This window comes from Mya arenaria, chromosome 11 (genome assembly GCF_026914265.1).
Source record: "Mya arenaria isolate MELC-2E11 chromosome 11, ASM2691426v1".
NCBI classification, from domain to species: Eukaryota; Metazoa; Mollusca; class Bivalvia; order Myida; family Myidae; genus Mya; species Mya arenaria.
This window is the reverse complement of record NC_069132.1, coordinates 48373937-48398415: the sequence shown is the minus strand read 5'-3', so window position 1 is coordinate 48398415 and position 24479 is coordinate 48373937. Positions and strand designations below refer to the sequence as shown.

General features: G+C 36.7%; 1 protein-coding gene across 3 annotated transcripts in view; it reads left to right on the top strand.

Moving 5' to 3' along the window:
• The window catches only part of LOC128207480 (uncharacterized), a 106702-nt gene that overhangs the window by 4669 nt on the left and 77554 nt on the right, over positions 1-24479 (top strand). For all 3 annotated transcript variants that reach the window (XM_052910427.1, XM_052910426.1, XM_052910428.1), the window contains exons 2-7: positions 3002-3106; positions 7084-8211; positions 9118-9263; positions 15868-15998; positions 17100-17226; positions 17595-17843. In XM_052910427.1, coding sequence (XP_052766387.1) covers positions 3002-3106; positions 7084-8211; positions 9118-9263; positions 15868-15998; positions 17100-17226; positions 17595-17843 — 1886 coding nt within the window. The remainder of the gene's footprint in view (positions 1-3001; positions 3107-7083; positions 8212-9117; positions 9264-15867; positions 15999-17099; positions 17227-17594; positions 17844-24479) is intronic.

Genomic DNA, 24479 nt, shown 5'->3' with positions numbered 1-24479 from the left:
GATTACTGTGCTGTCTTTAAATTGTCATTCAAACATGTTGTATTGAGATAATAAAAAACAAAACAACAAACATAAACAATTATAATGTATTTTTAGATGATAAGAAATCTTTCATTTGTTAGTATTATTCAAACATTATTATTATTATTATTATTATTATTATTATTATTATTATTATTACAAAGTAAGAAAAATCTTGACTTGATGGATTACATTTTTTATTCAAATATCAGTGACTGGAAATGAATCCATGACTATCACAATGGTTCAGAAACAAATATTAGTTATATGAAGTATGACATAAATTTTACCAATACCATGTTTAGTCCAACAGTTTGGAAGGCACTTTCCTAGTTCTTCCAGATGATCGGTGCAGCTGAAATATTGACGAGTTATCAGTTTATTTAAATACATTTCAGAAACAGTCATAATCAAACACAGCAAGACCATCTAAAGAAGTAAATTCAGACTATTGTTTTAGCAATATTGATACCACAAAATTCCAGAGTACAAGAGTTATACATTTTATTACTTAAAAATAATATAAGACGAGAGGTCAGTATTGCTATCAATGAAATAATACAACAAATTGAACAAAACAAAAATATAAGAAAGGTAAATTATAAAATATATCCTGTTTTAATTATTATTCATAAGATTCATGAATACCTTAAACTTACCTTATGACCCTGGTCTAATTTCACATGACTGGTAGGCACACATGGTGTAAGGCTTTCGCCTTTACTTTCAGCTAAAACTGGTAACACAGGCCCTGTTTGTAGAGAATTTACCACACTAGTATTATGATTACCGTATTCTTTATGCATTATATTTGTTGCAAAATATTGAATAATAATAATAATAATAATGTCTTTAGTACAATACATATTTAAACTTCTTAAATTTAAATTAACTCATCCTATTTAGTATCAAAATGATTGTCATTTTATAAGGCATTCATTAATATTCTTTATAATGTTGTATTTGCAATATTTGATACATTTTAATATTTACACCTCAACTTCCATTTCTTTAATGAACAATGGCAATTGTGTTTATCAATCGATGAACGCAACATCTTCGGATATGTTTGGGTTGCAATTCATCGCATAACAATATACATGATGATGAAAACTATTGATCTAGTTATTGTTGTTTGTATTGTGTCAGTAGGTCCTGTAAAATATAAATCAACAGTTTATTTATTATTTTCAGGGGGGGGGGGGGGATAATATTAATAATGATAATAATTTAAAAATGCTGACTTTAAATATTAAGTTAATTTGTATGGTTAGCATTTTTATGCCCCCCTTCAAAGAAGAGGCTGGTCATGACCAGTAGATGACCCCTATTGATTTCAGGGTTCATCAGGTCAAAGGTCAATGTCAAAGTGACCTGGAACTTTAAAAGGTTGTTTGAGTGATAACTCGTCATTGCTTGCACCTATGGCCCTCAAACTTGACTTGGAGGTTGGGCCTGACCAGTAGATGACCCCTATTGATTTTAGGGGTCATCAGGTCAAAGGTCAAGGTCACAGTGACCTTGAGCACAAAAAGCTTGTCTGTGTGATAACTCAACAATGCCTGCACCCATGGCCTTTAAACGTGACATTTAGGTTGGGGTGACCAGTAGATGACTTCTACGGATCTTGAGGTCAAAGGTCAAGGTCACAACTCAATTCACATCATATTTACTTTTTCCCTGCTACTAAGAGGATACATGTTTATCTGTAAATATCAGTCATCACCTGAACATAATTAAAAACTGTATCTTCTATCCTCACACTTTGAATGGTCATAATCTTAAAACTGCCTCAAAGGCATCCAATGTCAATGACAAATCAGCTGTGATTTCGGTCCATGCATATTTCATTAAATTGTCCAAATATTCCTCACAACATGGCGCTCAGGTGGGGCATAATGTTTGACAAACATCTCTTGTTAAATTATATTTTATAACTAAATACATTCTCAATTACAACACTTTATTATTTATTTGTAAAAAAAGTGCAGTAAACAGGTAAATATACCACTGAAATTGTTTATAATTCATACCCATGGTAAACAAGGTTTGCAGATGTCTGTAGAGGTGTCATATCTTGGATGAGCTAGTTACGGTAGCATGAACTTGAAGTAGAATGCTTCTAATTTAGGAACTATAACATTCCATGTGTCAACATCACAATATATTCTTCGAACAAACATATCATAGCGATTTGTCCTACATAGAATGAAAGCACTCCATTCCTTCTCAAGGATGTTATCTGATAGTAGATTTTAGTTTTTTTCAGTCTTAATGTTATTTTGCCTTTCACAGTTTCTTTGTTTACCACCATCAAACTTAGCATGAATGGCTATCCAGCTTTCTGCTAGAACTTGTTTTCTTTCAATTTGATAGGGTTTTATATTTGTTGATTTCTTCTTGTATTTTAGTACTTTTTGTGTGAAGTGTTCATGTCTCTTTTTGATGTTCATTGATGAATTTTGTCTACTGGGTTGACCAAACTTTTCGCCTGCTTTTATACCTTTATAGCCATGGTGAATATCACATCAAATTAAATGTCAATACATTGTACAGAAACCTACAACACTTTCAGCACAAACACAGCCTAAGACAATGAAATTTTTAATATTTATTTTAGCTATGGAGACTGTTGGAACCATACTTTTTCATTACCCATAACTTCTTACCTTTTACAAACGTTTGTTTACCATGTTTACTAACAACACTTCTGCAGAAAGTTTATAGTATCGAGTTTGAGTGTTTACTACACAATTGACATACTGATTTTTCAATGTATCTGTTACAATGACAAACAACGAAAACGAAAATACAAACAAACATGCTGATCTGAGCATATCTTGTCTTAATTTAGTTATAAAGTCAATGTTTTTCAATTTCACGTTTTCTTTTGGCACAACCAGAAGGTAGTGCGTATGCGATGAAAATAAATCCAAAATAACATATTGAGAATAAAAGGACGCTGTATTATTTATTGCAGGTTGATGTATCCATGGAAAAGGAAGGATTGATAAAAAAGGGAGTCTCATGTAGTCTGAAAAAAATTACCACTAAAACACTGGATAGTTTGAGGCTGCAAGGAAAGGTAAATCTTTGAAAAAGATTCCTTATCAAATTGCTTTATCAGGTTAAAATTCTGGGGGGTGGGTGATGGTTGCAGGTAAAATGTTGAATAAAAATTCCAAATCAGAAATCATAAAAAGATAAAAATGATGTTGAAATAACAAAATCCCACAAACAAATAATCTTGAGTATTTGAATTCATTCATCCTACGTAATTATTTATAAAATCAAAGTGCTGAAACCACTGATGGACTAGGGCTTCATTTAGGGGAATGTTGACAACCATGTTCTAAGCATTGAAAAAATCGGCTCACATCCCAAGGGGTCACTGTTTAATGGACTAGCTTAAACTTTTGACTTAAATTGCTTGCAAGCTGCAAAGGGAATTTGAAAAATCTCGTTAAGTGTGTGTAGAGTGAGGGGGGCGGGGTGTGAGGCTAAAGCGTTAAATCAGATAAAGTCATAGTTCTTTTGAATTTCTCAAAATCGTTTAATCAGACTTGTACAAATTAATTTACGTTTTGGCGTATGTTAACCAAAGTACACATACTTCTTTAATTTGATGAAATCTTTTATATCAAAGGTCTGTTATTTGCAGTTTCAGAGAAGATTTTCAATGATGTAATTATATACTATATAGAGAACTTGTAAAGTTTGCACCAGTCAATTGTAACCACGCCCCCCCCCCCCCCCCCCCCCCGCGCGTAAAATCCCGTGAATAACCCCGCACCCCGGGGATCTAAGGTAAGAGCAGTTCCCTGATATAATTTGCGGGAAAAAAAAAAACCACCGCAATCTCCTGGCATTGCGAGGACACTAGTTCTGGCTTCCATAACTTTAATGTTGATATTTATTTTTTATGTATACAACACATTGAACAAGTCCAAAAAGGTAATATATAATGTGTTCAGTGAAGTTCTTTAGCTACGAGGACACCTGAAAGGTTAAAACACAGCCCTCCCCCCCCCCCCCCCCCCCCCCCCCCCCCCCCCCCCCCGGTATATCCCCAAGGGGCCGTGGTAACAATTGACTAGTGCATTATACGAGAGGAAAGCAAAATTGAGCAGGCAAGATTGTTTTACCTACGGCGATGGTTTATCACAATGTCATTGAACAAAATGTACTTACACTGAGAGTGGCTCCAAGACTTTTCTATGCACTTAGGTAAACAATCATCTTATTCATAAGCCAGATGCTGTGCATTCTATACAAAGGATATTAACAATACTTTTTTTAAACAAACTTTCCTGGTTGTTTTCTACTTAGACCGCACACTTTAGTCGCTTTACGTATGAATTCACAAGACATTTCGATTGCGCGATGGGCACCGCGGTTATCTGATACTGATTTCTTTTCGGATAAAGGGTACTAGTCTATCAATACAGAGCATTGAACGGGAAAATTTCGATGCATACTTTTCCAATATGTTCATATTCTTATTGCATGTATCTGACCGTATGCAAGAATATTCATGTAGTTAACCCGATTAACTCACTCGCTACGTATGAATTTCTTTTGCTTCATTAAAAGAACATACGGTTAGCTTGAATTGTTAGGAGAACTATTTTTATTGGATTTTTTCATTGTAATCAGTTCTGGTACTACTTTGATTATTCAAATTCGCTAACGGCAATCCAATCAAAATACAGCGTATGAATACATTACGTCAGTGAACCCCCAGATGCGAGTTGAGAATGCAGATATCGTGAGTATCGCTATGAACTAGGCCACAAGTGCCCTAGTCCAAAAATCCAATTTTGTAAATGATTATTCCCAATTCACAAAAAAATACAGCACACCGTTGTCATGCAAAATCATGAATGTTTTTAAAGATAAAATATAATATACAAATGTATAATGAGACTTAATATAATGCACATATTGGCCTTAGCAATGCTCACATGTCGAGTTACATGACTTGCTAATAGTTGCTATACATTACTTTATACTACAAATTATGTGTAGCAAGTTTTGGCAATTATATTTGTTAAGTTGTGCCCTTTGATTGATTGATATGAGAAAAACGGACAAGCGTTCATGTTCATGACATCCCCTTGCATCTTCTTAATGTAATGTAATAAATGAACCATGGATATTATTAATTGTATATTAGACACAGATATTTACAGTTACAATGATCTTGAACCATGTATTGAATTTGTATCATATTCTTTTATGGTTTTCAATGATCATGGATGTTCATAAGCAGTATAAACTTAATAAAGCCCTGAACCTATGTTATATGAGGGGTGTGTCAGAAGTTTGTGGACTTTCTCATAAGTTTTGTTATATCGGAAAGAATCACTTGTTATTGACGATAAACAATCATTGGTGTTCATGAAAAAAATATATGTAAATTTGGTCCATTTGCATTTATACTATTCCCATAATACATTTCTATGGAAACAAAGTAACGTTCGGCGCACACCAATTTTACCCGACTCAATTACAAGCAACGTCTTCTCCTTAATAGAAGCTCTGTGTTTTCATCTGCCGTTGATTGAGGTCATTTGTTGTTATTTTAATGTTTGTAACAGTTTCATGTACAGTAATATTGTAAAAACAACAACCTCGTATCTAAGAGAGACTTAAAACAATGATGATGTCATGTGGAGATGTGAAACTATGGGCAGTGAGACAGTTTGTCGATCACTTGCGAAAACGCCAACGCAGACATTTAATATGATGAAAGAGTCCAGCAAGAATTGCAGCAGATCTCTGGTGTTGGCATGGACAAATTGCAGGACGGGCGTCAGTCTATTGCAGACAATGAATGTTGTGGCCGTTCCCCAAATGTGAGATCAACAATGGAGCGGAAAGTCAGAGGCATGATTTACAAAGACACACGTTTGACTGTTAGAATGTTAGCGACTGAGCTTAGAACTTCAAAGGGTTCTGTTTATAGAATTCTGAAAGAGGATCTTCACGTGAATAAAGTGAGTGCAAGATTGGTGCCGAAGCTACTGTGTACTGAACATGAAACAAAATGGATGTCGTGTTCCAGAGAGTTCTTAGAACAATGTGACAATGATGGGGGAGAATTCCTGATTGCATCATAACACAAGACGATACCTGGTTATGGCATTATGACCTGAATCCAAACAGCAGACTTGTGTGTTGAAGACACCCAACACTCTACCACCGAAGAAAACGAGGATTATGAAATCGGGTGGAAAACACAAATTAGTGTTTTTTTACGGATAGGCGAGGGATAATCCTAATTCACCAGGTGCCCGCATACTATTCCAAGGTTTTCAATTAAAATTAATTAAAATCCGCAGTATTAAATAAATAAATGTTTATTAATGTGGACAATCAAATTTTTATTTGTTATACAGATTAACAGTGCGTAATAATATGAGCCATCATTTATATAATATTTTATCCTTTTTTCATATTTTTCAGAAGGATTTGATGCATGCTGTACAGAAGAGGCAGAATCTTTATCCACGTGATCTTATTCTCAACCAAGACAATGTGCCTGTTCACACAGTTACATCAACTCAGCTTGGGATCAATGTTCTCAGATTTCAGAGATTGAGCCACCCACCATACAGTCTAGACTAAACACGGATGGAAGTGAAAGCTCAACTACGATGAAACACTTCGCAAAAAGTTTTTTCTCAATTAAACAGTGAATGGTACAGAGATACCTACAGTAAGTGGACCTTGCACCACAAAGAGTGTGGAAAACTTGGCGTGATCAATCGAGAAACATTGATGTGTGATTAAATAATGTTAAAAGTGACGTGGGAGAATGCATCAGCTGCCAGGTTGTCGCCGTTAGCGCCTTTTTTCAATCAGTGTAAAACAATGCATGTTCTTTGAATAATGTATTTTTTTATTTTGTATCGATATACTTAATTGTTCTTTTTGTTATATAAAATGAACATTAGGAGAATAGTCCACTAACGTCTGAGACTTCACTTGTAAGTTGTAACCATTTCAAGGTTTTAGCTTTAAAGACTCTGTCTTTTTCAGGGTTTTTATTAATTCCAGGATGTGAATACAGTGGTTCTTTGCCTTCTAGAGGCTGTAGAGGAAAAGGAGTTCCAGAGCTCGGGAGAGTTGTTGACAACCTTGGGCTCACTGTATACACAACAGGGCAAGATCGCTGTTGCTAAAAAGTTTTTCAAGCATGCCAAATCACTCTCCGGAAAACATTCAGAGTACATCAAAGAGTGGTCTTTCCTTGGTCCTTTTGTTATCGGAAAACCGGAAGTAGATGGGGACCCTGTGGAGGCATTTGGTGGAATTAGACTGGCAGCAAGGTCAAGATTAAAGAAAAATGTTAAATTCTATTCAGAGCTGGTGCCAGGAGGTGAGATCCAATGGTCCCAGATTAAGCAGGCAGGGCCAAACTCAGCAGTGCAGGTTTGGCCCAAGGTGAACTGGAATGAACTGGTTAATAGTTTAGGTTCCATGGGAATTACAGAATGGCAGGGCTGGCTGGTAGGGGATTTCGCTGTGAATGAGGATGACCTTGACCTTGTGGTGCAATGTATGGGCGTGCATACTGTGTACATCAATGATATTCCAGTGACTGGGGATGTGTACCATAGGGACAAGTTTTGGTACGGGGTTGAGCTAAATCCTGGGATACATACAGTGTATATTAGGCTTAGGACTAAAATTAGTGCTCACGTAATGTGCAAGTTTAAAACAGCTAAAAGCTCATTTGAACTTTTGTCTCCAATTTTTTTACCAGATCTATTAGATGGAAGATTGTTTGGAAATTATTTGACATTCCCTGTTGCAAACTACCACAGCTCAAAATTTCTGAAGATCTCAAAAGTAGTTTTAACTGACTTCAACTCAAAAAGTTCTGAAACACAGAATAAACTTGTAATAAACGTCCTTAAATCACCAGTTTCAATAGCTCCAGGTCAGATATATTCATTAAATCTAGAGCTAAGAGCAAAAACCCAAGACAAGACTATAATCTCAGAATGTTCCACACCGGAATCCCCATGGGACGTCAAGTTCACCCTAAAGGTCACGACCTCAGTCGGTGTGTCCACATTGCCAATAGCAATAAGATGCAGAACAGGGAAACAGTCCTTCCTGTACACATTTTTAGATCATGATGGCTCTGTTCAGCAGGCAGCTGCCATACAACCATTGCAGGTATTTGGATCAAAGAAGCAAAAATAAAATTGTGATCTTTTGACTGAGTCTGGTGTTGAAATAATTTATGCAAGATGCTCAGAACTTGGCCTCACTTAAGAATGATAGAAAATTGAATAAAACAATTATTTGAAGATAAACCACAAAATTTCTTGCTTTAAAAGTGTAGAATGCAAAATGCAATTTGTATTTTTAGCTCAACAGAGCAGGAAGTGCTCAAGGTGAGCTATTGTGATCGATCTTTGTCCGTCGTCTGTCGGTCAGTCCGTCCGCCAACAATTGCTTAAAAAACATCTCCTCTGAAACTACCTGGCCAAATTCAATGAAATTTCACAAGAAGCTACCTTCGGTGCCCCTCTTCAAAAACAACTACAAGGGATCATGATTGATTTACAACAACAACAACAAAATGGCCGACTTCCTGTTTTGCTTTAAAAAGGACGATCGCAGTCGTTCTTGTTAGAAACGCTGCAGAACTCGATGAGAATCTTATGTGAATTAAGCTTGTATCAATGACTGTCTAAATCAGCTATGATAGCTCTAGAGCCCTCTTACGAATTGCCACATTGTGAAAAAATATTGACAGAATACACATCTGAAAATGTGTGACATTTCTATATTATCGGACTTTTAAACAAGTTTTACTTTGGGGGGGGGGGGGGTTGTCGCCGGGTCCGGATTGATTGAGGTTCCAAACTTTTAGAAGCCCTGCACGGAGTTGTGGCCCTTTGCTTAGGTGAGCGTTTTAGGGCCATCATGGCCCTCTTGTTTGATAATTTAATTCTGTTAACTGACAAATTCACACGATTACTTCGACATTCTTTCCTTTGTAGGCCCATTGTGGTAGTGAGGTCTAATTTTTACTGAATTTGATGGTGACTTGATAAGAATGTTCTGATTTTCTAGGATTGCCCTGGAGGAGTGTGTCCAACTGTACTGTCACTGCATGGTACATCGATACCTCCCCAGAACCAGGCAGACAGCTACAAACATATGGTGACAGGCCAGTTTGTGTTTGGTTTTCCAAGAGGGTGGACACTAGCTCCTACCAGGTAAAACATTAATGTAACCATATGCCAGAAACTAGGGATGCAAACGAATGGCAAAATCGATATTCGAATATTCAGTAATTTTTTCGATGGATAAAAAATAAAAGTTGAATCTTCAAAAAGTTATAGTAATCTGTTAACTTTAGTTATAAACCACGAGACCCTTTTCTTTATCTTTCGAATATTTCCAATGTTATCGGACTAAAGAATTCATTGCAGCATGTCGAATATTTTCAACATTATCGGATCCTAGAAGGGCACAATTGGTGCTTACTAATACTACTAAAAATGATAATATATAATGCTGATGATGTTTGAGATTTGAAAATAAAACATAAATACAATGATTGCAAATCATCTATTGTACAACAATACAGGATATACATTGTAAAATGCTATGACATGCATTTAAAACACAAACATTACATTGAAATATGAAAAACATATCTAGCACATAACAAGCACATAACGAGTACATATAATTCAATGAAATCACTAATCAATATCATCATCATCACATATGGTGGCCTTGTTCATATTCAGAAATATTATCTTATCAACAAGATCGCATGACTGTCTGTTTCTAACTTTGTTATCCCCCGCCGAACCGAAGGTTTCGGGAGGGGGATATTGTTTTGGCGTTGTCCGTCAGTCCTTCCGCCCGTCCGTCCGTCTGTCCAGTACCATAATTATCTTGGTAAGTATTGATCGGAAAATGTTCAAACTTGGTCAGAATGTTCCCCTTGATCAGATCTCGACCATTTTTAAAAGTGGGTCACATGGGACCATACTAAGGACATGATACATTGTCAAATATTCATGAAACTTAATCAGAATATTTTCCTTGATGAACTCTTGGTCGTAAATAAAACTGGGTCACATATGATCAAAAAATAGGTCACTAGGTCAAATCTTAGAAAAATCTTGTCCTGAACCATATCATGGGAATTGTTGGTCAAGTTTTGTTCAAAATTGGTCATGATGTACCCCTTGATGAAATATGGACCACTTCAAAAGTGGGTCACATGGGGTCAAAAAATAGGTCAGTTGGTCAAATCTTAGAAAAATCTTTGGAACATACTAGAAGCATTATACATGGTCAAATATTCATAAAACTTAATCAGAATGTTTTCCTTGATGAAATCTTGGACTTATATCAAAGGGGGTACATATGATCGAAAATAAGGTCACTAGGTCAAATTTTAGAATTTTTTTGTCCGGAATGGAAATGATTGATTCAAATTCATAGAAACTATTACAAATGTTACTCTATATACAAAACTTTTATTTCAAATACTAAACTAGTAATTCCAAATAAACTCAAACTTATATCCAATGTTCATAATAGTCCATTTCCTGCAGCCATATTACATGTTAATATAGGAATATTCCACCTACTTTTCATTTCCAATCCACGAACTTTGCCTAATCAGGCGGGGGATATCAATTCAACGAATTTGCATGTTAATAATGAGTCCAGCGAAGGAGAAAATTCTTTCTGATGGCACAGATGTCGCTGGATTCCCAATCAGTTGGCGAGCAACGTGTGCAACTCGAGGAAAGCATCCCTCGTTCTTTTTCCACCATGCAAGTGGAGTGGCTATGTCATCGGAAGGTTCATGCAGGTACCAACGCAGCTCGTTGCTAGCCGTCTTGGTTGTCTTTGGAACCATGAAGCTAAGACAGGGTGTTGGTGCACTCTCCTCAGGGGTTGGCAACCGAAGTGGAACATCGTCCAATCTACTCTCGAGCGCGTCTTCCGTGTAGCGCCACTGTTCCGTTGATGGGAAGTCCAGGTCCTTTTAGCAGGGGTCCAATAAAGCGGCAAGGACTGGGATGGATGTGGCAGGGCATCGTTCGCAGGCCGGAAGCAGCGATGAAGCTCAGCAGCAATAACACCCTTCACTTCCTTGATGACATGAGAATCAGCCTCGCATGCACGGAGTGTGTTGTCGAGAAGACTTGTCACGATGGGATAAACTTCACTGTATTACACGCTCTTCTCCGTTGACATATACAAAGTCGTCTCAGTCAAATGACTGAGTATGTCGCTAAGCTCGGAGAAGACGGTCCTCTCGCCGTCCTTCACCGACAGGTGCTGGCACTCCGGGTTACCCAAGTGTCCAGCATGAGGTCGGACAGCATGCGGCGTTCAGCCGGGCAAGCATGGCATGCACCTTTAGAGTAGTGTGTAGGTCAAGCTATTATGTGGTAGCATGACGTATTACTTTTGACTCTAATCACATAGGTATTAGTACAAAGTCTGGAATAACAGTTCCATACATGCCATATCCCCCGGCGGGGGGAAAAATCCCCCGGAATTTCGATCCATCCCCCGGTCTCCCGGCGGGAGGTAAAAATCACCCGGAATTTAAAAAAAAAAAAAAAAAAAAAATATGAAACCACTGTATGTGAGTGAAACTGAATGTTAAGAAACAACTCCACAAGGGTGAAATTACTGTTTAAAAAAGGTTTGATAAATGCCAAAAGGAAACCGTAACAAAAAGTGATCAATTAATTTGAAGTAATGATCAAAGGCAAAGAAATATTACTATTTTGGAAGAGGAAGAAATTAATATTATTCATTCCATTGTCTTAGTGTCTGAACATAATCATAGCTGATAGTATTAAGCAGAATTTTTTAAAAACTTAGGAGGAAGGTAAATTTAATTTACAGTATTACAGTATGACATGACAGTGTATCATAAGAATATGATAAATCATGACATAAAATAGTTCTGTATAATGAAAAAGAGGTTTTCATAGCAAAATATATGTGAATACATTTTTTCGTACTTGCGTCTAAAAATACTTTGAAATTTCGCCAACTTAAACCGGCTAAAAAAATCCCCCTGAATACTACCAAAATCCCCCTAAATTTCAGCATTTCTGAACAAATCCCCCTGAATGGTCTCCAGAAAATATGGCATGTATGCAGTTCATATATGTAATTTATTTGCATATATAACTCATTAAATATTACTTCCAGCAATTTATATTATGCAAGTATCAATATCATTTCATCAGTTATTTCACTCTCAGAAATAAACATTAAATATCAAAGTCAAGCCAAAAATACAATGTAATCCCATTACATTACTATGCATACAGTATATGAGTTCTGTTTATTTAGTAAACCTAAATAATAAATATGCACCTTGACTCAAATAAATCTCTTGCCAGAACTCCTGATGTAAGAAAAACACAATGTTTTTTATACATGAAATCGAATTCCGCTAGAATTAGCGTAACTTGGCAGAAAATAGCGTGAAACTGCAAGATTTTGGAATGAAAGAATGTGAGGCTGCGAAAAAATGCCGGAATTAAGTAGCCGAATTCCGCAAGTCATGGCAGAACTATCTGGCAGAATTTACTAAATTAAGTTAAACATATGGATTTTTGGCTTGCAATCAATTAACAATACATTAATACATCAATCACCTGTTTAAAGGCATATTTTCACAAGATGAAAATATATAAAACTCATCAAATAGGAAGTTGACAGCTGCATCATCTATACATGTATCATCTGAAGTAAACAAACAATACGTCAACACATGAAAAGGTGACGCAACAGCGAAATATCACAAGATAAAGATGGCGGACACAATGAAACAATACGAGAACTTTATCAGAATTTACAACCATAATGGAACAATTACTTAAAGACAGTTAACAATGGATTAATATAACAACATCCTGGACGTCAGTTAAACATAATAATAATAGCGGTCTGTACAGAAAATACTAAATAAACATAATAATCATAAAATACTATTACTGTAAACATTCGGATTCAGAAAAAGCCTTTACTCACATTAGATTGGCGCTTGCGCATCTCGGCCGTCAATGTAGTCGAGTGTTTGATGTGCCCCACCAGCTTACGACATCTGGAGACGACCCTGTTGACATCAGGAAGATCAAATGCCGGCTTGATGGCCAGCTGCAATGTGTGACCAAAGCACCCAAGGCTGCCCCAGTCACAATCAGCGTCCGCGCTCTCCATGTTGCAGGTGTTGTCATGCACGCATGTACTAATGCGACCCGAGATACCATACTCGGAAGCGCATTCTTGCAGACGCAGGGCCAGCTTTTGGTATGACGCTCAGGCATCTCACGGGTCATGCGCACATTGGATTCGATCTCCCAGTCTGCGGTTACATAGTGCTCAGTCACTGTGATATAGCTGTCGGTTGCGTTGGATGTCCATGTGTCTGTCGTTATATAAGTACTTTGGATGGACTCCAGGCGCACAGCGAGGGCAGCCCTTTCCTCATCATACCGAGCTACAATTCTGGAGCGAATCGTAGTTTGATATGGTACAGAATAACTGGGAGCGACATACGCAAGAAGGTCACGGAAACCCTGAGACTCCACGATGCTAATGGGCAAGTAATCCGTCACCACCATATTCACCACTTTTTTAGTAATTTCCTCTGAACACAAATCATGTTTAAGACCGGAAACGGTGAACTTTTTCATTGATTGCTGTTTGCTGCTTTCACTTTGAGAACTCGGATGCTTAGCCTTCACATGATTCCAGAGATTAGTCGTGCCCATGTACGACAAGCTCACATTGCCTAGTTTGCACGTGACAGATTTCTTGTCAACAGAGCGCGTGAAATAAGTCCATACTTCAGATGTGCCTGGCATGTTTTACGTTGTTAAGAAATACAAATCTAATATATAATAATAATTAGTTTAACTTAGAATGTTTTGCGAACAGATATTCTCAAGGAATGAAGTGGTATCTATTTTCAGCGTATTATACCAATCACCGATTTGAGCAATATTGCCCAGCTTAATTGGCAGGCAAAATGACAAGTGGGTGTGAAGGCCGCTTCATTCTTAATTGGCATGGTCATTTTAAAGTACCAAAAATCAATTAAACTTGTTGGATGTCACTTCGTAATAGCCAGTTATTTTACAATTATGGAGACTGTTTATAGTACCCTACGATCGGTCCCTAATTGACACATGACGCACACTTGATTGTCATCTCGTTAACGCCTCTTGCATTAGATGCGTATTGTTGTAAAAACAAGACAATATAATTTTAAACACAAGAACACCGCTGAAGACTCAAGGTTTTTTTCATTATTTTTTTTAAAAAAATAATCGAATATTCGAATACCGATATTAACATTCGAATACTAAACGTTCGATCGAATATTCGAATATTCGTTTGCATCCCTTCTAGAAACACAAGATGGATGGCCAGTTTGTGTTTGACTTGCCGAAGTGTGGACACTTGCCATTACCAGGTAAAACAGTAGTGTACCAGACAGACAGCTTCAAACAAAAGGTGGATGTCCTGTTTGTGTTTGACTTGCCTAAGGTCTGGACACTTGCCATTACCAGGTAAAACAGAAGTATACCAGACAGACAGCTTTAAACAAAAGGTGGATGGCCAGTTTGTGTTTGACTTGCCTAAGGTCTGGACACTTGCCATTACCAGGTAAAACAGAAGTATACCAGACAGACAGCTTTAAACAAAAGGTGGATGGCCAGTTTGTGTTTGACTTGCCTAAGGTCTGGACACTTACCATTACCAGGTAAAACAGTAGTGTACCAGACAGACAGCTTTAAACAAAAGGTGGATGGCCAGTTTGTGTTTGACCTGCCTAAGGTCTGGACAATTGCCATTACCAGGTAAAACAGAAGTGTACCAGACAGACAGCTTTAAACAAAAGGTGGATGGCCAGTTTGTGTTTGACCTGCCTAAGGTCTGGACACTTGCCATTACCAGGTAAAACAGAAGTATACCAGACAGACAGCTTTAAACAAAAGGTGGATGGCCAGTTTGTGTTTGACCTGCCTAAGGTCTGGACACTTGCCATTACCAGGTAAAACAGAAGTATACCAGACAGACAGCTTTAAACAAAAGGTGGATGGCCAGTTTGTGTTTGACCTGCCTAAGGTCTGGACACTTGCCATTACCAGGTAAAACAGAAGTGTACCAGACAGACAGCTTTAAACAAAAGGTGGATGGCCAGTTTGTGTTTGACTTGCCTAAGGTCTGGACACTTACCATTACCAGGTAAAACAGTAGTGTACCAGACAGACAGCTTCAAACGAAAGGTGGATGGCCAGTTTGTGTTTGACTTGCCTAAGGTCTGGACACTTGCCATTACCAGGTAAAACAGTAGTGTACCAGACAGACAGCTTTAAACAAAAGGTGGATGGCCAGTTTGTGTTTGACTTGCCTAAGGTCTGGACACTTGCCATTACCAGGTAAAACAGTAGTATACCAGACAGACAGCTTTAAACAAAAGGTGGATGGCCAGTTTGTGTTTGACTTGCCTAAGGTCTGGACACTTGCCATTACCAGGTAAAACAGTAGTGTACCAGACAGACAGCTTTAAACAAAAGGTGGATGGCCAGTTTGTGTTTGACTTGCCTAAGGTCTGGACACTTGCCATTACCAGGTAAAACAGTAGTGTACCAGACAAACAGCTTCAAACGAAAGGTGGATGGCCAGTTTGTGTTTGACTTGCTAAGGTTTAGAAAAATTTAGAGCTCAGAGCTGTTTACACGTCCCGACTTAATTGACAAATGATTTCCATTAATCCTGATCAAGCAAGATGATACTATTTCTGAATTGCAGACATGGAGCCCACAACTGGGAGGGACCGGGGCTTTTAACTGCTATATCAGCCCTGGGTAGTCTGGAGGCCCTGACACAAGGGGATGATTGGCTGACAAATAAGGCTGATAGTAGGCATGTTCTGTTTGCTGGTAGGTATTGATACACATTCATCTAAGCATACATGCATTATTGTTAATTATTAACAGCATAAAAGGAATGAAAACAGTATAAATTGAAAAAAGGCAATAGAAATAACTTTGTCTGCAAACAGTGTCCCAAATTGTCAATTTTGTAGTGAAGTTCCATTCTTGCCTTTGAACATTTCTTCTGCATTGAATGGTTTGTTGGTAATATGGGGTTTAGGGTTAGAGGGTATATAGCCATCCAGTACTGAAATGGAGTCTTTGCTATTGTACCGGGTATGTCTGTTTACATACAATTGAACACCGCTATTCCGAACACCGTTTATCCGAAATTATCGCTATTTCGAAATTATTTTATCAGTCCTGATTTTACTCCTTCTTTGTTTAACTAAATTTTTGGTCTTTATTCCGAAATCGCTATTCCGAAATAATCACTATTCTGAAGTTAATTTTACGGTCCCAATTTGGTTTTTCACACCTTTTTATCAATTCTTATTTTGAACTTTATCGTGTCAAAGTTTTTTCACACCATACTGCGAATGCACTCGGGCATCGGCTTAAGGTAACAATGGGGCACAGTTAGCGTTTGTTAAAGAATGACATTGAGCACGCGTATGTTTCAAACATCGATGTCAGAAAATGAGCGATTCATTTAGGTGGTGTAGTGTAATATATAATTGCTGGTTAACACAATCTGAATATCATTCGAAAATGTCTATCTCAGCCGCATTGCTTACTCAACCTGCTACCGAACAAACCGAATGCATACATGTGCTGTCAGTTTGTTTTAAAAGTTTTACGTTTTTTAGTATAATTACGAATTATTTGTCAATTTGAACACTAAATCAACAAATAGTTTTGTATACGAAAGAAAACTCAAACCGAGTGTATCATATTGGTAACGTGTAACCGTCATTGCAATCTTTACGACACATTATTTCACGTCATCTATAATTCGGGAATGCTGTCATTTGCGGAAAATTGTTTATCCGAAACACCGCTATTCCGAAGTAATTTGTTGGGTCCCTACGTTTTCTGATAAACGGTGTTCAACTGTGCTTGCAGTAGTATTCATGTCTACATATCCTCCCTGACCACCTTCTTCAGGTCACTCTATGGGTGGTCATGGGGCATGGCATGCTGCCATCCACTACCCAGACCGGGCACTGGCCCTCATAGCCCTAGCTGGTTGGATCAAGAAGGAAGAATACGGTGACAGTAACCTCTTCTTCAGGTAAGCCTAAGGCACTCCAATTGATCTTAGTATTAACTAATAATTGAAGTGCAGGATAAAAAGAAACAATGCTTTTTTTGATGATATTAATTTCTAGCAAATAGTTTTTCAAAGAAAAAATTACGAGGTATTGTCATAGTCTTGGTGTCATCATCGGTATCATTGTGAAAAAAATGTTACTTTCAACATACTCTTAAGTCCAAGACAAATGAAACTTGTTTTGACCAAAAAACAACAACAGAGGAGGGCCTATGGTATATCTTTCATTAAAGTTAGATCATTTGGAAACCAATAAAGTCTTTTAGAGTACTATATTTTATTATTGAATGTGTTGAGACTGAGAGTAATAATTTTTTCTTCTTTACCAGACATGACATATCTGCCAGTCATGTTGACCCATTCCTGAAGTCCATCTTGGAGTCTTGCATCGTTGAAAATGACGCCGACCAGCATGCATCAAACCTGGCCTCGGTCCCTGTAGTAGCTCGTATAGGTGCAGAGGACCGTAATGTTCATCCCTGGTTTGTACGGAGGATGTACCGTCTGCTTAAGGAGGCCGGGGTCAAGGTCAACTACACAGAGGTCAAGGACAAGGAACACTGGTGGTGGGACACTTTGTGAGTATAGTTCATACAGGTAAATTATTTAAGCTTGATTGTACTGCAAGCAGAAATGAATCATTCTCAAGTATATTTCCTAGGTAGAAATCAGTACTGCATTTCTTTGTGAGAAAGTTATCCTGATGAGGTTTGAACACCTGATGTATTTGTGAAGTAGTTCTACTTATGGGGGTGAAAGTGGTAAAATCGTTTTTAAGACTCAGATCTATGGTCAGCCCCACAACTGTGGCCAAAATTGCAATTCATACCATATAAGCCGGATTAGCAGGATGCTGATATGTCATTTTCTCATAAAACTATTACCTTACAAGAATAAGAATAGGATACTAATGGTTGTATTAGTATATCAAGCTTAAACAAGATAAGGAAACTAGTTAATGGTCAAGTCCGCATGCGGTGAGTGAGACATAGCTGTCACAATGGCTGTTCTGTGTATGTGTCAGTGCGTGTGTCCGTCTGTCCAGACTGAACCTTGTCTGAGCTGCATCTTAACCATGCATTATAGGATTTTCAAAAAACTTGCCATGGAGGTTCACCATAATGAGGTGGCATGTCTCACACAAGACACAGCTCCGTACTTGGTTGAGGTCACGCTTAAAGGTCAAAGGTTAAAATGATTACTATTGATAGGACTGTAACTTGTCTGGTTTTCCTCTTAACCAATCATGATAGGATTTCCTGGAAACTTGACATGAAAGCACATCAAGATAAGGAGGTGTGTCTTGTACAAGTCCCAAGTCTGTACCTCAAGGTCAAGGTCACACTTAGAGGTTAAATGTCAAAGTGAGTACTGCTGATAGGACTCGGGTCCGGACTGAACCTTGTCCGGCCATATCTTAATAGGATTTTCAAGAAACTTGCCATTAATGTTCATCATGATGAGGTGGTGTGTCACGGACAAGATCAAACTTAGAGGTCAAAGATTGAAAAGATGTCTGTTGTTTGGACTGTACCATCTCCGGGCCTTATCTTTTCCATGCATTTTAGTGTTTCTAAGAAAGTTGAAACTAATGTTCATCATGATGTCCAAGTTCCATACCTGAAAGGTCAAGGTCACAAAAATTGACGGTTGATATTTTGAGATATTACTCTCTTTTTTTGGTTGAAAATAGAGGTGCACCTCTATATTACGTAGAGGTGAACCTCTTTTTTATATATATTACAAGTAATAGAATGTTATCAATTGGAATGTCATATAAATATCATGCTTAGAGTGTCTATTCAACTCCATGTGATTCTGTGTTGCAATTGCATGGAAGAGCACTATGTCAAAGGCTCTTCCAATGGGCTCGACATGTTGCCTGTTGGCGTCTAATTTATAATTAAGTGCCTGTTCAAATTATGATTGTTTGTGCTTTTTGGACGGTGCCCGCTCAGGGCAGCGTTCATAGTAGGGGCAATCGGCTGAAGAGTTACAAACCAATTTACAGCCTGTCTCGGTCGAAGAAAGAGTGCGGTTTTTCAATGCTTAAAACACCAGTAATATTCAATAGCTTACAAGAACATTAACAATTATGCAATAAACCTATAATTCTAAAGCACAAAGGATATGTTAAAAATACATTACTTAAGAATGCATGATTTATTTTATCTTGATTGACCGTTACATTTAATGACATTGGACTTTTTCCTTTTTTTGGCACCAACCAAATTACTTGCTAGAATAAATCCGGACTCCAAGCTTTACTAGAATAAGGGCCAGTTTTATTAAACTTCGTACGAAGTCTGTTTTGCTTACGAACTTTGTACGATGTATCTCAGGCTGTTTAGCCGTTTTATTAAGAATTTCGTACGAACAAGCACCTGTTTCTTCGTAGATCTACGAAAATTTCTACGAAAGCTCTTAGGGTGGCGTACGAACTTCGTAGACTAAAAAATGGCCGCCACAGCAACAGAAATATTCTATATTGGCGATCTTTCATTTATTATGGCGTATTTAAACAAAACCAACTGCCAATTTCAAGACAGAAGACGACTCTGTGGAATCTGCAACCCGGTGAGTAAATTAACAAATCGTTAAGACGCCGTTTTGACTAAATTTTCAGGGGACGCAACCTCACGCCAACTGTCAAAATGTTTTGAAAAACAAAATGCTCTTATTTCGATGCATTTCAAGAGTTTTGTTGTGATAAGAACACTGGAATATAGACTGAAATACTATCCAACCATTAGACTCATAGTATTTGAATTTTACAGTGTTTTAAGTAAAACAAACAAGCTAAAAACAGCTAAGGTCAGCGCGTTGGGCGATGGCTGACTTTGGCCGCACCTCCAGTGTCACTGACATGCTACACACCCTAAAATGGCGCCGCCTAGATCTCCGGCACATTGACTCCAGATTGTCCCTCATGTACAAAATTACTAACCAGTTGGTGGCAATCCCCATTCAAGATTTCCTCATCCCTCTTACTAGACAATCCCGCCATTACCATCCCTTATCATATAGGTTAATCTCTGCCACAACTGACTACTACAAGTACTCCTTCTTCCCAAGGTCCATAGTACTATGGAATAATCTCCCCCCAGATGTACCCCTCCTTCAAACCCTAGAACAGTTCAATGCTGCTGTCAGCTCCATTGAACACAGTTCACCATAACCTGTTCTTCACTCCTATTTTTAACCTTTTAAACCACTAACAAATGTTTTCCCTTCCCTTTATATTTGTATTTTGGCCGGAATTCTTTTAACTTCTACTAACAATCTTCGTGGCTTGACGCGCACAAAAATGTCTACGTCCCTGTAAAGGGTTCGACAGTACAGGAAGATAGATAGATAAAAACAGATTGATTTTATGACGGTGTTTACAATGATTTGTCATTTCATCTGTCAAAAGTTTTTATCATTTTTCAATAACTTGCTTTGACTTATATTTACAAGATTATCATGTCTCTAATAGTGTTCAGAAATTCTAAATCAACATTGAAGCTTATAAATTTAAAAGTTGCCTGGGGATGGGGATGCAGGGGGTGAAAAAGTATTTTTTTTAAAAATCCAGAGCAGCCAGAATGTAAGCATAAGCTCTATTGGTCACAGTTGGGAGACTTGTTTGTCCCAAACTACATTTTCTTTCAATTTTCTTGCGATTCTGAAAACATTGCAGCTAGTAATGGGACTTGGACTGGGGACTCCCTGTTTTGCAACTTGGCTCACAGGCCCTTAGAACTTAAAATAACTTAAAGCTTGCAGTTGAATTGTTCAACCAGCTCATCAAACTGTTCCTGATAACTTAATTTGCAAACAATCTGACCTTTGTGGTTTAGTACTGGGACACACTCATGAACGGTATAATATTAGTTCGGTAAACCTGGGTGCAAAAGTGGGACAGGTTCAGATCTTGAACCCCATGACTGATCACTACTTGAGCTCAAGCAATGGCTTTCTTAAAACAGAAACCACCTTGCATTTAAAGAAAAATGTCAACCATATTTTAAGCTTCAGAAAGAAAACAGCCTGTTTATAAATAAATAGATTATTCATTTTTTATTTCAGATCTTGACATGGATCCAAGATGCTGGTAACTAGGCGGGACGGATTGTTACACAGAACTGCAGGTTTCTGGATGGGTAACTAAATTCCCATATTTCCGGTTTACTTGTGTTATTTATAAGCAAGATAAAAGTAAATACACCGCAAGAGCGAATCAAGTGGAAATCGTACATTATGTATGTATTTACAGTCAGTTTGTAGCATTTTTTTTTACCAAATCTCAATTTAATACAAACTTTTAAGCTTATCACGCATATAGTTTGATGCACATTCTATAATTATAATATTAAAGATGTGCAGCATATATATGGAATGATCCACATCACTGGATACTGTTTATATGTAACATTGCATGTGAATATGCATAGCAACAAGTGATTATAAGACTGCTGAAAAAATCATATTGCAAGTTTTTATATTTATTTTCAAAAATTGATGTTTTATGCATTTTTCAAAAACATTAATTTGCAACAGAAAAATGAAAAACTGCGATAAAATCTTTTGTCAGCATTCTTGTATCGCTGGTTTTCAGATGTTTACACAAAATTGGCTCATTCCTGGACAAAAGATAAAATATTATTAAAACTGTTAATCTGTAAGAGTGCGGCCTTAAAGAAAACAAATGAAATAAAAAGGGTTTTTAATGATTTCTAGCAGACAAGTCTGTTGTCAAAGAACCAAATTCAAGGTATCATTATAGCCGTCCGTCATGTCAGAGACAATACACTAATGTTATTGTATTATATTTGTATATGATGTATAGGTCCTAATTATTAGGTCTATAAATCCGGCTTGTGCCCTTTATTTAACTGAGAAAACAACTGATGTTTTATTATACGTATTTTACAAGTGGCTCTATGAAATATTCTGTGACTGTTAAATGGTGTAAATTTAAAATATTTTGTATATGGGTGGTTTTCAAAATAATGAGGCAAAAGTGTGACATAGGGGTTGAAAATTCAAACCCAGTTTTCATGATTGTCACCTATTTTACATGAAAGTAAATACTTCAAATTACACAGAAACAACTTTGGGAAAGTATCAGGAAATACAAATAAAAAAATATTTTGACCTTAAATCCAAATATTGCGAACATTTCTTACAATATGGTTGATTTATAAAAGTTTCTTATGACAAGAACCTTGCATAAATCATATGCTTTTTCTGAATTATATAATCAGTAATTGGTACCTGTGTGTAGTCATGTGCATAATAACTCCGTTGTTTAAGAAAAAAAAAAAAATCAACACATTTTGTCTAAAATTGAAACCAAAAATAAATTGTTACCTCACAAAGTTTTTGCTGTAATTAAAACAAGAATCAAATAAGGGAAAAATCTACATTAACCTCACCTTATGCATCTTTATAGACCACATACCAAATTTCAAGAATGTATTGTAACTTACAATTGCCAAATTTTTCATTTCAAAATTGAACTATTTTTCGGTGCACAGGGGACACATATTGAAGGCCAATATAATATGCATTATTATTCACTTTCATGTTAATAAAATAATGATTTGTGATTAACTTAAGACATTTCTGTGTATATGATAGAGTGTATTCCTCAAAATTTCTTCAGTATCACATTTTTCACAACAATTTCCTCAAAATTCAACAGCATGTAATGCTGCAAATGGAAAATAGTGGCTAAGAGAACAACTAACAGCAAACAATCACATATATAACATTTATTACTTCATATTGAGTCCCAAAAATTAAGAAAATATCATCAATGGTAATATAAAGTACTAGAATTCATATATGTTTAACACTTTGTTAAATAATGGAAAGGGTGCACAGGGGACAAATCATAATGCAAGTAATATTTTTTAATTATGTAATTATTTTTGTAACTTAACTTTTCCTGGTAAACATTTTTACAATAATTTCAGTAAAGCTTGAAACAATACTGTAAATGTTTGAAAGATTATATTAGAGCCTACAAAACTAAATTTCTGAACAATGGAATGAAATATGTCCACAGAGTGGAATAAAGATTTTGGTCTCAATGCACCTGTTACCATTAAACGCTTATGTAAACATGTCTAAAATTAATTCACATGTCTAAATTTAAAATATGCCTCTTTGCCTTTTTATTAGGCATTATTCAAGAATTTAATTCAAGAAATTTCTCAACTTTTGGTTTCCACAAGGATTTAAATTCACCTGGCTTTGACATGGTTTTACTTTGGTCCATTTTTAGGCGCTCATATTGTCAAAAGACTTTTCTTGCAACTCCACATATTCTTAGCATTGCTTGTGTATACTAGCTGCCTTTTTATTTTTTTCCTGATTTAGTTGGTTTGCCTACTTTTCTTATGACTATGACTGACAGACATCACCAATTGTGTAATTTTCTACAACATGACTTATTATAAGACCTTCACTTTGGTGTGGCATTCTTTACCAGACGGTTAATTGTGGAGGCCCATGCCATGGAATCCCTCCGAAGGGATTGTTTTGCATGTTGTGCTTTTTCTGAACTGATGCTGCTTCAACTGTGTGTATTCATACCTTCTCATTTTAACCTTTCTCCTTTTATTCTGTCTGTCATTTTCTGGACTTTTGTTGTTTCCTCATTTCGCTTCATTTTATTTCTTCTCTGCCACTGCTTCTTTAGTTTCTCCTTTTCTTTTATTTGTAAATCATATATAGGATCTATTTGTCCTCTTTCTTAGCGTTTGAGCAATACCTGGCAAATTCTGCTCTTTTTCTCAGTATCTCGATCTCTGTCATACATTTTCTGCAACTTTTGATATTTCCTTAGTCATTCTCTGCGCTGTCATTCTCTGCGCTTCCTAGACTTCATTGTGTTAATGTTTTCTTCATTTGTTTTCATATTTTCTATGTGATCTCTTTGGAAAAGGAAGCTTAACTACAAGCTTTTCCACTAGGGTACTTATTTCCTGTACAAAATTATAATCTGGTATATTTGCTATCCATATGAAAAAAATTGTCCCCTGTGCACTGAATTGAAGCATATAATACCTTGTACATATAAAAGCATTACATGAATAATTTCAATTTGATTTGATGTTTTTTAATTGTCATGATAAAATCAAAATAGAATATTTAAACAAAATATGTTATCTTATGTGCCTCAATACTGAAACTGTATTTAAATTAATTTGATAAACCTTCAA